The following is a 12,919-nucleotide window of genomic DNA, read 5'->3' as shown; positions in this document are numbered from 1 at the left end:
TAAAATGTATTATATCACTTATTGTCTTTATATATAATACATTATATAACAAAATGTGGGTGACGTTAAAAGTTTATAATATATATATTATATCAATATATATTTTATAGTATAACTTAAAACAGGATCGGGCCGGCCAAGCTTAGCCCGAGGCCCCAACCCTGGCCCAACCCAACCTTGACTCATGGCCAGAAATTTCCAACCCTAACCCGTCCTCAGGGCCAAATATCTCAGCCCAAGCCCTGTTCAAACTCAGGGCGGGTTCAGGCCGACAGGATCAAACTTGCACCCCTAGGCATCACATGGATGTCTTCGAGAGGAGCAATGGTGGTGGGGTTGACATGATTTCAGTAGCGAAAGAAGTAACAAAATAAGGGTTGCAGCCTTTTTGGACCACGAAGCCACGATGACTTGGGCGACACCGATATTGCTAGAAGTTGGGGAGTGGAATTGAGGATCAAAGAAGAAAAACCCCAAGAGAAGAAGGGAGAGGAAGCCCTGATTTTCCATGGATGAGAAGGGAGCAGGTCTTGAACTTGGCAGAAGAATAAAAGGAGGGCATTTAAAAGCGAGGAGGGTTGCTGGAGAAAAGGGGATCAGAGCTACAATCAAAAGAAGGAAAAATTTGGGATTAGGGTTTTAAAATGGGAAGGATGAACGAGGAAAGGATGCAAAGTGGATTTTTTTTTTTTTTAAATTATCCGGAAATGCAGTTCATTTTGATCAAAATTGAAACGAGTTCGGATTAAATCCAATGACATGTACCGTCCTAGAGACCTAATCCGAACTCATTTGGAATCATTGGGCCCCATATCCCAAGGATGGTACATATTAATGGACTTGAACCGAACTCAATAACTAAAACTAAATCTGTTTATTTTCAGTTTCGGGCTTATTTTGTCGGGTTTAATCAGGTTTTGCTGATGTGGGCCTACTTTGACACCCTGTGTTTTCATTTTGTTTTTCCCACTCATCAAGATCCAGATCCATATAAAGAAGATCCCAAGCCTTCACATGGAAACAGGGTTTTAGGTATTAGAATTGGATATGGGATTGGACTTGATCAATGTCGATCAGTATCACACTGATCTAGATCGGACAGATTTACTTTTGATTTTCATTTAAAAAAAAAATTTCTTTTACTCTCTTACCTTTGATCCGTATCGATTTTGTATCGATATAGGATCGACCCAGAATCGATATTACATTTTATCAATACCAATCTAATCCAGGTGATTCCTATGATCCACTATAGATCCCTAGAACCGTGCTTAGAATGGAAGACTTGTTTGAATAGAAGTGAACCGACATAAAATCACAATAAAAACAAAATATCGGTGTATGGTCGTACAAGCCTAAAGGAAGTGGTTCCTTCAGGCATTAATCATGCATTATTGAGCATACATTATGGGTAGCATTAATTTATTTGGAAGAAAGTGTTTTTGTGGGAGGGTGTGCGCCCAGACGCGTGAAATGACCACTCTGCTCTCCCTCACGATCGCCTTGGCTCCTGTGCATGCGCAAGAACCACAATCCCCTACGATCCCTTTGGTCTACTCTTTGCGGTCCTCATCACAGTGGAGTTGTTTACCCAAAACAAAAACAAAAAATCAAAGCAGAGTTGTTTACCTAAAAAAAAGATCACAACAGAGTTTTTTTTTCTTGTGTTTTTCACTCAGGGTTAATGGGAATGCGTGGAAGCATAATTAACAAGACAGACATCTCTGTTTTTCATGGGGGTAGGGTGGTCATTTTGCCTCTTTTGTGTTTTTCACTCGGGATTAATGGAAATACGTGAAAGCATAATTAACAAGACAAGCATTTCTGCCTTTCATTGGGGTAGGGTGGTCATTTCACCTCTGTGTTTGAGCACAATGTACACATTCTCCCATAGAGTTCTTTTTCCCTTGTTTTTTTAAGAATATGAAGAAGATTTATCAAACAAAGAAAGATGAAGTGTTAAAGGACTCCCTCAACCAACAAAAGAAATTATCATACATTAAACAAGATCAGCTTAGTACAATATTTTTCCGTACTTCCAGTTTAGTGATAATTCAAACACCTCACATCTTAAGGACCTCAGATCTGAACGGAACATTTATTTCCAGCAACAACAACCTCCAATATTTATACATATATGTAGTGGTATAATGGGTGAACTAGGTTGGCCATATATATATATATATAATCTTTGTAGCTAATTTAGAGCTGAGCAAGGCCATGGATGTCAATCGGATATGCATCAAGAGGAGATTCAGCCTTGTAATACCTCCTTCCAGCGATCAAATTTACAGCTTCTGTTGGATGAAAAGAATCAAAGAAGCTATATTGGGTCCTATTTTCGCATGGCTTTTGAAAAGGAATGCATGCATATTGAGAATTTTTACGCGCCTTCTGACAGCATGAACTATCTGTCACCCTAATTCCTAAAATCACCGAATCAAAACAGTGTACTGTTAATAAAACCAGAATTATAAATTTATTTACCAAAAATAAAAACAAAAACAAAAACAAAAAAGAATTTATAAATTTTTCACATAAAAATCTCTAAATTTCTTTATTAATGCCTCAAGATGTCAGGCATAAGTCTTAGAAACATGGAATCTTTGTACATAAAATAGACTTTCACCCTAAAAGTAATAATTAATTAACACAAAGAAGGGAGGTAAGGAATCTACACACTAAAATCAATGAGAGGTTAAAAATGGTATCATACCCATATGAATATCATAATTAGAATAGAAAAGAGAAGTGTCGGTGTGAATCCCATTATTATTTATTATTGATAAATGATAAATAACGGTAATATAGCAATCTTTTCTCACATATTTATTATTGAAGAGGTTATAATTAAAAGAATCTATACAAGGGCAGTGTAGCAATCTCTTTTTTCTTATCTAGTAAGATGCATACCATAAGATGAAGGATTGTTGGAAACATCATGAAGGATATTAAATGCGTTCAAGTAGGTAAATCTTGCCGCCGGTAGATTCTTGTTGAGGCTGTCGACAAGGGCCTTAACCCTGTCGTTGAAAAGCTGAGTTGCATTGTTTAGTTTGTCCACACAACTCCAACCAGTGCGACCCTTACATGCAGTAATCGCAAAGGGAGAGTAACCTACAGGACCAACTCCCACTATTGCCACCTTCCTTGCTCCAAAACTGTACAATGTCTATTATCCACCAAAAAAAAAAAAAAAAAAAAAAAAACAATTATTAAATCAATTAAGCTGTGAAAGAAATTAATTAGAGCTGTTAATTAATTCCTGCGTCCTCGTAGCTAACCTTTAGTTGTTCAGAATAGCGTTGGATAAGAGTATCAGCGTATTGTTCCGGTGTGTATTGGCTGCTCCTTCGCAGATCTAAGTAACCAAGGTAATCGTTACTACCCATTCCGACCGAGTAGATACACCGGCCGAGGTGACCGGCTGCGGCATCATAGTCCCCAAGCATGCTTACCATTTGTAAAACGGTGTTCATGTGATTATCTAACTGTCTATTCAAACCACTCACGGGACCCTGTGAAATAGTGATCGAGAACTCTTATAATTAAGCTCATCAAAATTAAGGATATACATATAATGATATAAGAAATGAAATGAAATTCATCAAATGTGAAAGATAATTACAAATTCTTGTCCAATATCCTCCATAATTCCAGAGGCTGAAGAGCCATAGTTCACTCCTCTTACTAGTTCTGGGCCACTTGTAGCTGCATAGGGTGGAATAAAATCTTCGAAACCCAAGAGTTGAGCTGCAACCCAGATGAATTAAGTTAATTATGATCCAATTAAGTTAAACTCTATTTAATAAGAATGTATCACTTAATAGCTTAAGAATTACAGAAAATGCATTAATATGAATGATGGTGAGAGAGAGTAGACTTACTGACAACATCCGCAACTGTTCTTCCATTAGTAAACCTTCCTGTTGGTCCTCTGGGAAAATCAATCCCATAGGGAAGGGTGAGTGCCTTAGCCAGTGTAGGGAGGAGCATGTTGTTTCCATTGTCAACCAGAGAATCACCAAAGATGAAGTAACAAGGAACTTGAGGTTTAGCTTGGACCCTTAAATTCCAATTCCACACCAAAAGAAGCACAGACAATGCCCGTATGGTTATGGACACAGGCGCCATAAAGTGAAAACTTAGAAAATCAGTTGCTGCAATTAAGAGAGAGTTGTTTGCGAAAATGCACAGAGTGCGGTTGAGAAATTAAGCTTTGGCCTTATAAAGGAACCAGACCCGTGTAGAAGTTACCATACCTCCATACATATTTGTACGCGTGTCACCAAAGATATCATAAAGGCCAAAAAAAAAAGGTAAATTATATGTTACCCCTTGGTTTTCAAAAGAAACTCAGATCACACCACCTGGTTTAGACTCCAATATAACAAACTAGTCCCTACCCTTAGTTTTATGTTGTTAAGTGATGATGTCAACCAGTTAAATAAATTTAAATCCTTAAACTATCCTTGACCAATGTTGAAGATGAAGGAAGGGTAATATTATAAATTTAATTCTAATGTTTTAGTACAAGGGTAAAATAGTCCTTTCACACCAATAACTAACAGCAGACTAACACCGTTACTATAGAGAGAGTGATTTGAGTTTTTTCAAAAACTAAGGGATGATCTGAGTTTTGTTTCGGAACCCAGGTGACATGTAATTTACCCAAAAAAAAAAAAATGTATGTGCATATCTGTCTTCCCTAATTAAAAAAAAAAAAAAGTTTTTTCTTGGACCAAGGTCATGACATGAAGGAAAAGTACACTCATCTAGAGTCATTATTACATTCCTAACTATACAATATCTATAGCGCCCTCTTCACTATTTTCGATGCCCTCCACTCATCTGCCAAGAAATTTTTTTTTGGTCGTGGGTGAAAGGAAACTGCCTCCTACAAAAAAAAATGAGAGAAAATGAATTCTGACTGGGAGTGTGGCCCCTATGCTAACATCCTAACCAATAGAAGCATGTGTGCATGCATCAACAAGGAGGCACATGGTGATCATTTTGCACCCCTTGTGTCTAGGTGCAAGGGCATGCTCCCATACAAAAAAACATGTTGCTAAAAAATAAAATGAAGGGCTTGACATACTCCCAATAGAGGGGGAAAAATGCATAAGGATTACAATGTCTGGAATAACTAGGATCCAATTTATCTTCACCCATGATGAAGAGAGAATCTCCTCACCATGGAGATCTGAACCCAGGAAAAGGTATTTTTAAACTTGTACACTAGAGATGGGAATTAATGGCGCAAGATTTCAATCATAAGGTCACATCACTGGTGAGGAGGAAATTTTTTCTTCTCCACTGATAAAGGAAAATTTAAGCTTAGTGTTGGATTGGAGTGGGAGAAGTACTTGGCACCACATACAGTAGCGGTGGAAGTTAACAGAAACTATCTCCCATTTTAGAATAGTTTAAAATTAATTTCGTATACTCACTTCTCTACCAACGACTGATGTTGACTAATGGTTTACCAAAAAAAAAAGACTAATGTTGACTAATGAGAACTACTAATTAATGCAACCAAACTGAGCCAACTAAAAGTAATATGGATCCATCTATGCTGGTTTCTCAGGAGCCACAGAAACTAGAGAGGGAAAGTGATTTGATTTGTGCAGTTCGAACTAAATTGATGTCTACTACCTGTAGGAGCCCATGGAGACTTAATTACTCACCTAATTTGGAGGTCAAGAGTTATTAATACTGCATTTATGAACATCTCATTTCACACACCATTGTCCTACAAAATGAGAGCCACTTCAATTTTTTCCCCCTCTTTTCTTAGATCAATTTAGTATTTTGTTCCTCTTTTTAGGGAAATGTTTACTTTAGGGTACCCCGCAAGGTCCAAAATCTGATTGATTCACATCCCATTAGGAGAGAAATCACTTGTAAAAATTGATAGAAACCTAACCCATGTAGCGCAATAAATTCAATTTGAATTTTGCTACCATGTTCCAAAACTCAAAGTAATTAACTTGAGATATACAATGAAGAAAAAGAAGGCCATATACCATATGGTATGAACTTTCTTCACCTAAATTACTCAGTTGTGAAATTATATCCTTCTCTAAAAAGGATCTTTTGTGAAGGTGTGGCTTCTAAGGGACAAAGTTGAATCGTTCTTATAAAGAGTGCCAATATTTCGATGCAGTTTCGTAGGGTCGGTTCAGTCAGATTTCAATCAAGTTAAATTGGTTTCGAACTGTTAATGAGCTGAACTGAAATCAAACCATTAAACCGAAGTTTGGTTTTAGTCGGTTTCGATTTGAATTTGGTTCAGTTCAGTCTTTTATTAGGATGTTTAAGGGGTTTTTATTGGGCTTATCGGTTTTGTTTCGATTTCAAGAAACCTCAAAATAAAAGTAAACTGACAAGGATTCAACTCGATCTGAACTAAATTGATCGATTTTATTTGATCCAACCGATTTGGGCAGGAAATTGAGACCCCTAGGGTTTCGGTATTTTTATGTGCATTCTCCATAATCAAATGAGGAAACCGCTACTTACTCTATTCACTCTAACAAGTAGCCTCTTCTCCGTCTTCATGCAAGTTGGGCTTGGTGGCCCACTTTATTTCACACTCGGGCTACAAAAGTGTAGGGGCCTGCTTTCTTGATATTGGGACCATTTATGAGATTGGCCTACATTCGCTGATTAGGAAGATTAAAGCTGCAATATTACCCCATCATCATGGTTCTCAGTATCGAAATTGTATCGCCCGTATACATAACGATTTTGTAAGTAATTGATCCAATACTGTATCGATACCATATCAATGCCACAGTACGGATAAGGGGTAAAATGATTTAAAAAAAAAAACATTTTTAAAAGAGATTTAGAGGTAAATTTGTCCAATACGATCAATTCGTTCAATACCGTATCGATATCATATCAATTTTACAGGTGACTGATACCTAATCCGATACCATGCACTAAAACCATGCCTATCATGTTCAATTTAATGACCCACCATTGTTAATCTACGATGGTCAAAATTGGCAAAAGATTTTCTTCGGTTGGTGAAGAGAATCTTGCTACTACGGTTATCATTATTCATTCTACCTTTATTATATAAAAAATCTTTTACCAAAAAAAAAATTATATAGAAAATCTAAAATTTCCTTGGAGCTATTTCACATTTTTCATCTAACCATCAAAATCAATGGATTGGATTAAGAGATTTTCTCGTCACTCTAAAACTCGACATGCTAAAAATATTTACAAAGAATTTAATTTTTTAAACAATATAAAGCAATTAAATAAGATCAAAATTATTAACCAAAAAAAAAAGATCAAAATTAAAAAAAAATGGCGAAAGTTTTTCTTTGGTGTTTTTTTTTATTTTCGACAAGGTTATTTCTTCTGGAACTTCATAAACATAGAATCCATATCATCAAAATCATAAATGTTTTCCAATAGTGAAATGAACAATCAGGTTTCTCTCCCCGCAGATAACCACTAAGGTTGTCCCCACACCCTATGGATGATGTCAGATGAGATGGGGTGATTACCGCAAGGGAGGGGATCGGGACTCGAAATGAATAACACAGCCAAGAAAGTTCTACATCTGGATTTGGGAGTCACTTGTGATGAATTGATTAGTCTTTTAAATGGTTTGAATATAAAAAATAAAACTTAAATGCATGTAAAATCCTTTTTTGATTGTTTTAGCCATTAGATAGGGTCCCAATCCCATAGTAGTCCTACATTCAACAACTCTCTTTGTAATCCACTTTTTTCTTAATTAATTTTTCATTCACCTAAAAAAATATCAAATGCAATTGTTGGAACCTATGGAGACGTGGCATCAAATAAGTGAAAAATGAGAAGCTAACCAAATTGGTTGGTTATGTATATTAATGAACATATGACCAATAGCTATACACTACCAATCGAGAAATGTGATATGATCACGAGAAAGTAATGTATTTGTGCATCCCCCATCACTTATTAGATCACTGGCGTTTATTGTAGGTTACATCTTGTGAGGGGTGTGAGAACCTACCCTACACCGGAGGGAAGGGTTTTCTTCTTCATATATTTCCTCCTCACCGACTATCCATTAAATTCTTGTCGGGTTTAAAAACTTGGATCGAAATCAATTGAAATTGGCTGCAATCCTAGAAAATGAAACAACAGTACTGGTAGATCTCTCATTTGTGTAAAGTCTTTAATTCAAAATTCTTTGGCTAAGTTGGTCATTTTTTCTTACATTTCCCCTAAGAAGCCCAATTATCATATACATCCTCCAAATAAAAAGCCTTGAGTACTGTTGTGCTACAAGAGTGTTTTAGACCTTCATACTTTAGGGGAGAAGTAATTATGACGATCATAGTGGTGGGTGAAGAGATATCTCGATTTACCGTGGTTGAACGAAAACTTTTTCCCTACAAAGTGTATATAAACTTTTTCTCTCTCTACAGTGGAGGACATAGGAAGCCAGCTCTCATCATTGTTTTCAACATTTGATTTTTCCGGTTCATCCTGGACCTGGAGAAGGTGGACGAAGCCTAACCCAAAGTCTAGGAAATAAAATCCCAACCCAACCAAAATTATTTTAGTCTGCAGCAGCTGGGCTCAGTTGTTTTCAAGTTGGGTTGGGTTTGGATCAGTTTCTCAATTCTTATACAATTAAAAAGGGTCGGCCGTGTTCTCTTTGGGGGAGCGTGATGTCTGCGCATGTGTGGTGGCCTAGGAGAACACACACGTTGTCATTATGAGACAAGATTTCCACCTTTCGTGGGGGTGTGATGGTTATTTGCCTCCTCCGTGTGTCTGGGTTAGGATGGTACACTCTCTCATAAAGAGCTTTTCTCCTTTGAAAAAGACATTATGGACTGTGGCAATGATAGAGAGTGATAAGAACACCATCACCTAACCCATATGCAAATGTTAGAAGTACGGATTTTAGTCTTTCAAGATGTGGTCAAGAAGCAGAATGAGGTGAACCACGTATATATTCTCTACTTTGTGCCAGACACAGATAAAAATGTGATGGGCTTATGGCATTGCCCATAGTCTGGACAAGATGGGTCATGTACACATCAATTAGGCAATTTGAGCCTTGGTGACCCTGGGTTGGGCCTGGGTTTTCAAAATCCGGCCCAACCCAGACCTGTTGCACCCCATACTGGTGATCCTCTTAACAACAATGACATTTCAGCCCCCCTTCTTTTTATGGGTTTCGAGCTACTTGTACACAGGTCACAGGCCAAATTAAGTCACCTCCTCAACAAAAATAACAATTCTTTTTAAGGTAAACTTCCCAATTCAAACTGATTACAATAATACTCTTAAGAAAAATAATGGTATAGAAGATGAATAAATTTAAAACTCTCATGAAATAGTGCAATTTGGTCCATAGCCATCATATATATCGTCTCTCCGGCCATATCTAGGCCTGAGCTAATCTGCTGATATCCATCGGATAAGCATCAGAAGGAGATGCAGCACTGTATGACCTTCTTCCAATGATCACGTTCGCAGCTTCGGTTGGATGAAATGCATCCCAGAAAATATACTCATTCCTGTTTGGGCATGGAGTTTGCAGAGGAAGACATGTAATTTGACCATTGTTTCTCCCCGTTCCACAGCAACCTTTGTTTGTAACAGTAAACCCTGAATTCTCAATCAAAACCACCCCCCCCAAAAAAAAAAAAAATCCCAATTCTGTGAGCAATGTGGTTAATTGATTCACCATTAGAAAATAGAAAAGAAGTAGGTTAATTATAAGTTACCATAAGATGAAGGGCTCCTCAAAATATCATCGAAAATTCCGTAAGCATTTACGTAGATAAATTTGGCGCCTTGTAAATTGTTGTTGAAATCATCAACAAGAGATATAAGCCTGTCATTGAACATCCGATTTGCACTATTGATTCTCTCCACACATGTTTGGCCATTAGGACTATTTTGTGCAAGTTCATTTGGGCTACATCCTATTTGACCTACTCCTATCACAGCTACCTTCCTTGCTCCATAATTGTATAAAGTCTGAAAGGAAAAAGAAAAAAAGCATTATTAATTAATTAATTAGTTAAGAGTAAATTTGTGGAAATTAATTAAAACAAATTAAATAAGTAGTGTTTGTAGTAGTACTGAGTACCCTTACCCTTAATTGTTGAGAGTATTGTTGGATAAGAACATCAGCAAATTGTTGAGGTGTGTATTGACGGCTTGAAGAGTAAAACAAGGGCATGAAGTAGTTGTTAAGGTAGTCATTGCTACCCATTCCAACTGAGTATATACATCTGCTCAAGTGGTCTGCTGCTGTATTCTCATCTCCAAGTAAGTTTACCACTCTATTTACTGCTGCTTGGTAATTATTTATCTGTCCATTCATAGTGATTCGACCACCCTGCATTATTTCAAAAAACCCAAAACAAAAATCTAACATTATATAGAGAATTATAAATTTTGAGAGATAAAAATGAAATAATAATCACTGGTTTTGTAGCTAATTTTGGATGTGATTATAAGATATTAATTAATAAGCGTAATCGAAATTCATTTACCAATTGTTGTCCAGTCTCATCTCTTATTCCAGCAGCTGCAGATGCAAAATTCACTCCTCTCAGTAGATCTTCGTCTCTTGCATTTGCGTAGGGTGGAATATAGTCATCGAAACCCAAGAGTTGAGCTGCACGTTTGAACAATGTATATCTAATTAGAGAGATGTCTATAAATGTGTCAAAAAAACCCGGCCCTAACCCGCCCAGAGCCCGGACAGGGCTGGTCGGGCCTGTGTTCCTGCCAGGGTCAGGCTGGGTTTAGTATTTTCCAGGCCCTCACAGGGTCAAGCCGGGCGGGTCTAGGTTGAGGCCTTGGCCCTATATGCATTTAATGACCCTCTAGTGCATTTTAAGGCAAATGCACTTAATAAATATGGGCTTTGTAAACTGGGCTGGGGCTTTATGAATAGAACCCGCCAGGGTTAGGTTGGGTTGAAGGTATGCTTGGCCCTGACAATGTCAGACTGGGCTTGGGTTTAGGTTAAGGCTGCCAGGGTTGGACTAGGATTAAGGCCAAGTCTGGCCTGTTGACACCCCTAGATATCAAGGAGTATTAAGTTTTCCTCCACCTAAGGTGAACAAAGATATCTCTTCACCAATGGTGATGTGATGTTATGATTGGACTGTGGATTCCATCATTAACTCTCGCACCCTTATTGTTCAAGATCTAAACTATTCTTCCTTCTCTAGTCCAATCAGAGAATCTGATCGGGTGAATGATGAGATTCTCTCTTCACCCATGGTGGAGAGATACTGGATCCTAAAAATAATGAAGTGCTGACCGCTAGTATTACTGAATATGATATGCCCTCTCCATGAAGGTTATGTTTGTTTTGCAAATGTTCTTTTCGTGGAGCACATAAGCATTGAGACTGGCAACCAAACACAACCTAAGGTACTCTTGTTGATGGCCATGGCCAATGACCCATGAACTCCAATTCTATGGATTTCTAAAAGGCAAAAAACGGAAAACATTTGAAAAGTATTCTTGAACAATGAATTCACTAATCAATTAATGGGCATGTCTCCTGGTCAGAGATGGCCCGGGATTCCCATGGTTTCGGTTTTGGTCCGATTTTTTATTCGGCTGTAAGTTAAATTGGTTTCAATTTTGATTTAATTTGGTTTCAGATTTGCAATCAACCAATCCCCAATCCCCAATCCCCAATCCCCAAGGGTCGGTTCAGGCCAGTTCTACCGGTTCGGTTTGATTTTGACCCCTAGATGGGATGGGGAAGGGTAATACTTAAATTCAAAACGTTACGTTTCCATGACACTTGTGATCTGTCATTAATAATTGGAATTTTGAATTGGAACACCCCTTTCCCTGGACGGACCCATGATCCAATTTCCACTCATTAACTCCCCATGCCGCACCTTAATTCAACACTCATGCACCAAGAGCGGAGGAGATAAGGATTATTTGCTTACAAGCAAATCAGTTGTGACTGAAACAATTATGGAACTCTCTTAAACCCAGATCTTGATGCTAGGCCCCATAAAATCCCTGATCCAAATTAAATAAAACCCATCACCCAAAATCTGCAAAAAAATAAGCCTGGTTCATACCTAGCTAGCCCAAGCTGGGAATTGGCTTCCCCTGCAATTAACATGATAAACTGTTTTGATGGGTTTCCACAGAATATATATATAAATAGGTTTCATAGCTTTAATGAGTAATGAAACAGCTCTCAAGTGTCTTAATTGAATGAAATACATGAAACACTATAAAGAAAGTGAATTAATAATAGGCGCTCACCAATGATGTCTGTGGTGGTTTTACCATTACAGAACCTTCCAGTTGGTCCACCAGCGAAGTCGATTCCATAGGGTAAGTAATTGGCTCTAGCAAGCGAAGCCATAGCATTGTTGTTGCCATTGTCGACTAGAGAATCCCCAAAGATGAAGTAACATGGAACTTGTGGCTCTGCACGGACAACTCTTTTTGCCAAATTCGATACTACTACCCATAGCAACAACACACAGTACAGCAACCATCTTTTACTCATCATCACAAAGAAAGGTGGAATGAAGAAGATAGCTAGCTAGCTACCTATCTGGACTAAAATAAAGAAGAAATTAATTGGTTATCGGCAAAAGGGTGTGATGTGTGTTTGAATAGTTCAGCTTAGAAGAACCTCATGTATATATAGGGATTGGGTAGACCCAGTAACTCCTGTCACTCTGTCAGCGTGTGTAGAGAGAGAGAGAGAAGTGGGGCCGGCCATATGTTATCTCTCTGACAGTTGAGGGAGTAGGTCTCTGCAATAACTTCACGCGGACATAACATGTAGGAAATTGTGATTGGAGGAGTGAGTTTGGTTCCATTTACCAGGTTTGAAGCTTTCCAAGTCTCAATGCTTGGAAACTTAGATTAAAAATAGGTCTAGCTA

General features: G+C 37.9%; 2 protein-coding genes across 3 annotated transcripts; both read right to left on the bottom strand.

Annotated features, from left to right (window-relative positions):
- Positions 1–2,172: 2,172 nt before the first annotated feature.
- On the bottom strand, positions 2,173–4,175 carry LOC122651732 (GDSL esterase/lipase At5g45670-like). Its single transcript, XM_043845243.1, has 5 exons — positions 3,888–4,175; positions 3,629–3,753; positions 3,285–3,518; positions 2,914–3,172; positions 2,173–2,426 (listed from the first exon to the last, which is right to left on the bottom strand). Exons 1-5 carry the CDS (start codon positions 4,132–4,134, stop codon positions 2,203–2,205), a joined length of 1,089 nt encoding a protein of 362 aa, XP_043701178.1. The 5' UTR covers positions 4,135–4,175; the 3' UTR covers positions 2,173–2,202.
- A 5,140-nt stretch (positions 4,176–9,315) lies between these two features.
- Positions 9,316–12,535, bottom strand: LOC122651731 (GDSL esterase/lipase At5g45670-like). Of its 2 annotated transcripts, XM_043845242.1 has the most exons (6): positions 12,286–12,535; positions 10,530–10,654; positions 10,127–10,372; positions 9,753–10,008; positions 9,404–9,633; positions 9,316–9,370 (listed from the first exon to the last, which is right to left on the bottom strand). In XM_043845242.1, the coding sequence occupies exons 1-5, from the start codon at positions 12,533–12,535 to the stop codon at positions 9,410–9,412; spliced, it is 1,101 nt and encodes a 366-aa protein (XP_043701177.1). In that variant the 3' UTR covers positions 9,316–9,370; positions 9,404–9,409. The 2 variants fall into 2 exon arrangements, with proteins under 2 accessions (XP_043701177.1, XP_043701176.1); XM_043845241.1 differs by having other exon boundaries at positions 9,316–9,633.
- Positions 12,536–12,919: the final 384 nt, after the last annotated feature.

Source organism: Telopea speciosissima, chromosome 2 (assembly GCF_018873765.1).
Source record: "Telopea speciosissima isolate NSW1024214 ecotype Mountain lineage chromosome 2, Tspe_v1, whole genome shotgun sequence".
In the NCBI taxonomy this organism is placed as follows: domain Eukaryota; kingdom Viridiplantae; phylum Streptophyta; class Magnoliopsida; order Proteales; family Proteaceae; genus Telopea; species Telopea speciosissima.
This window is presented reverse-complemented; position numbering and strand designations above follow the sequence as displayed.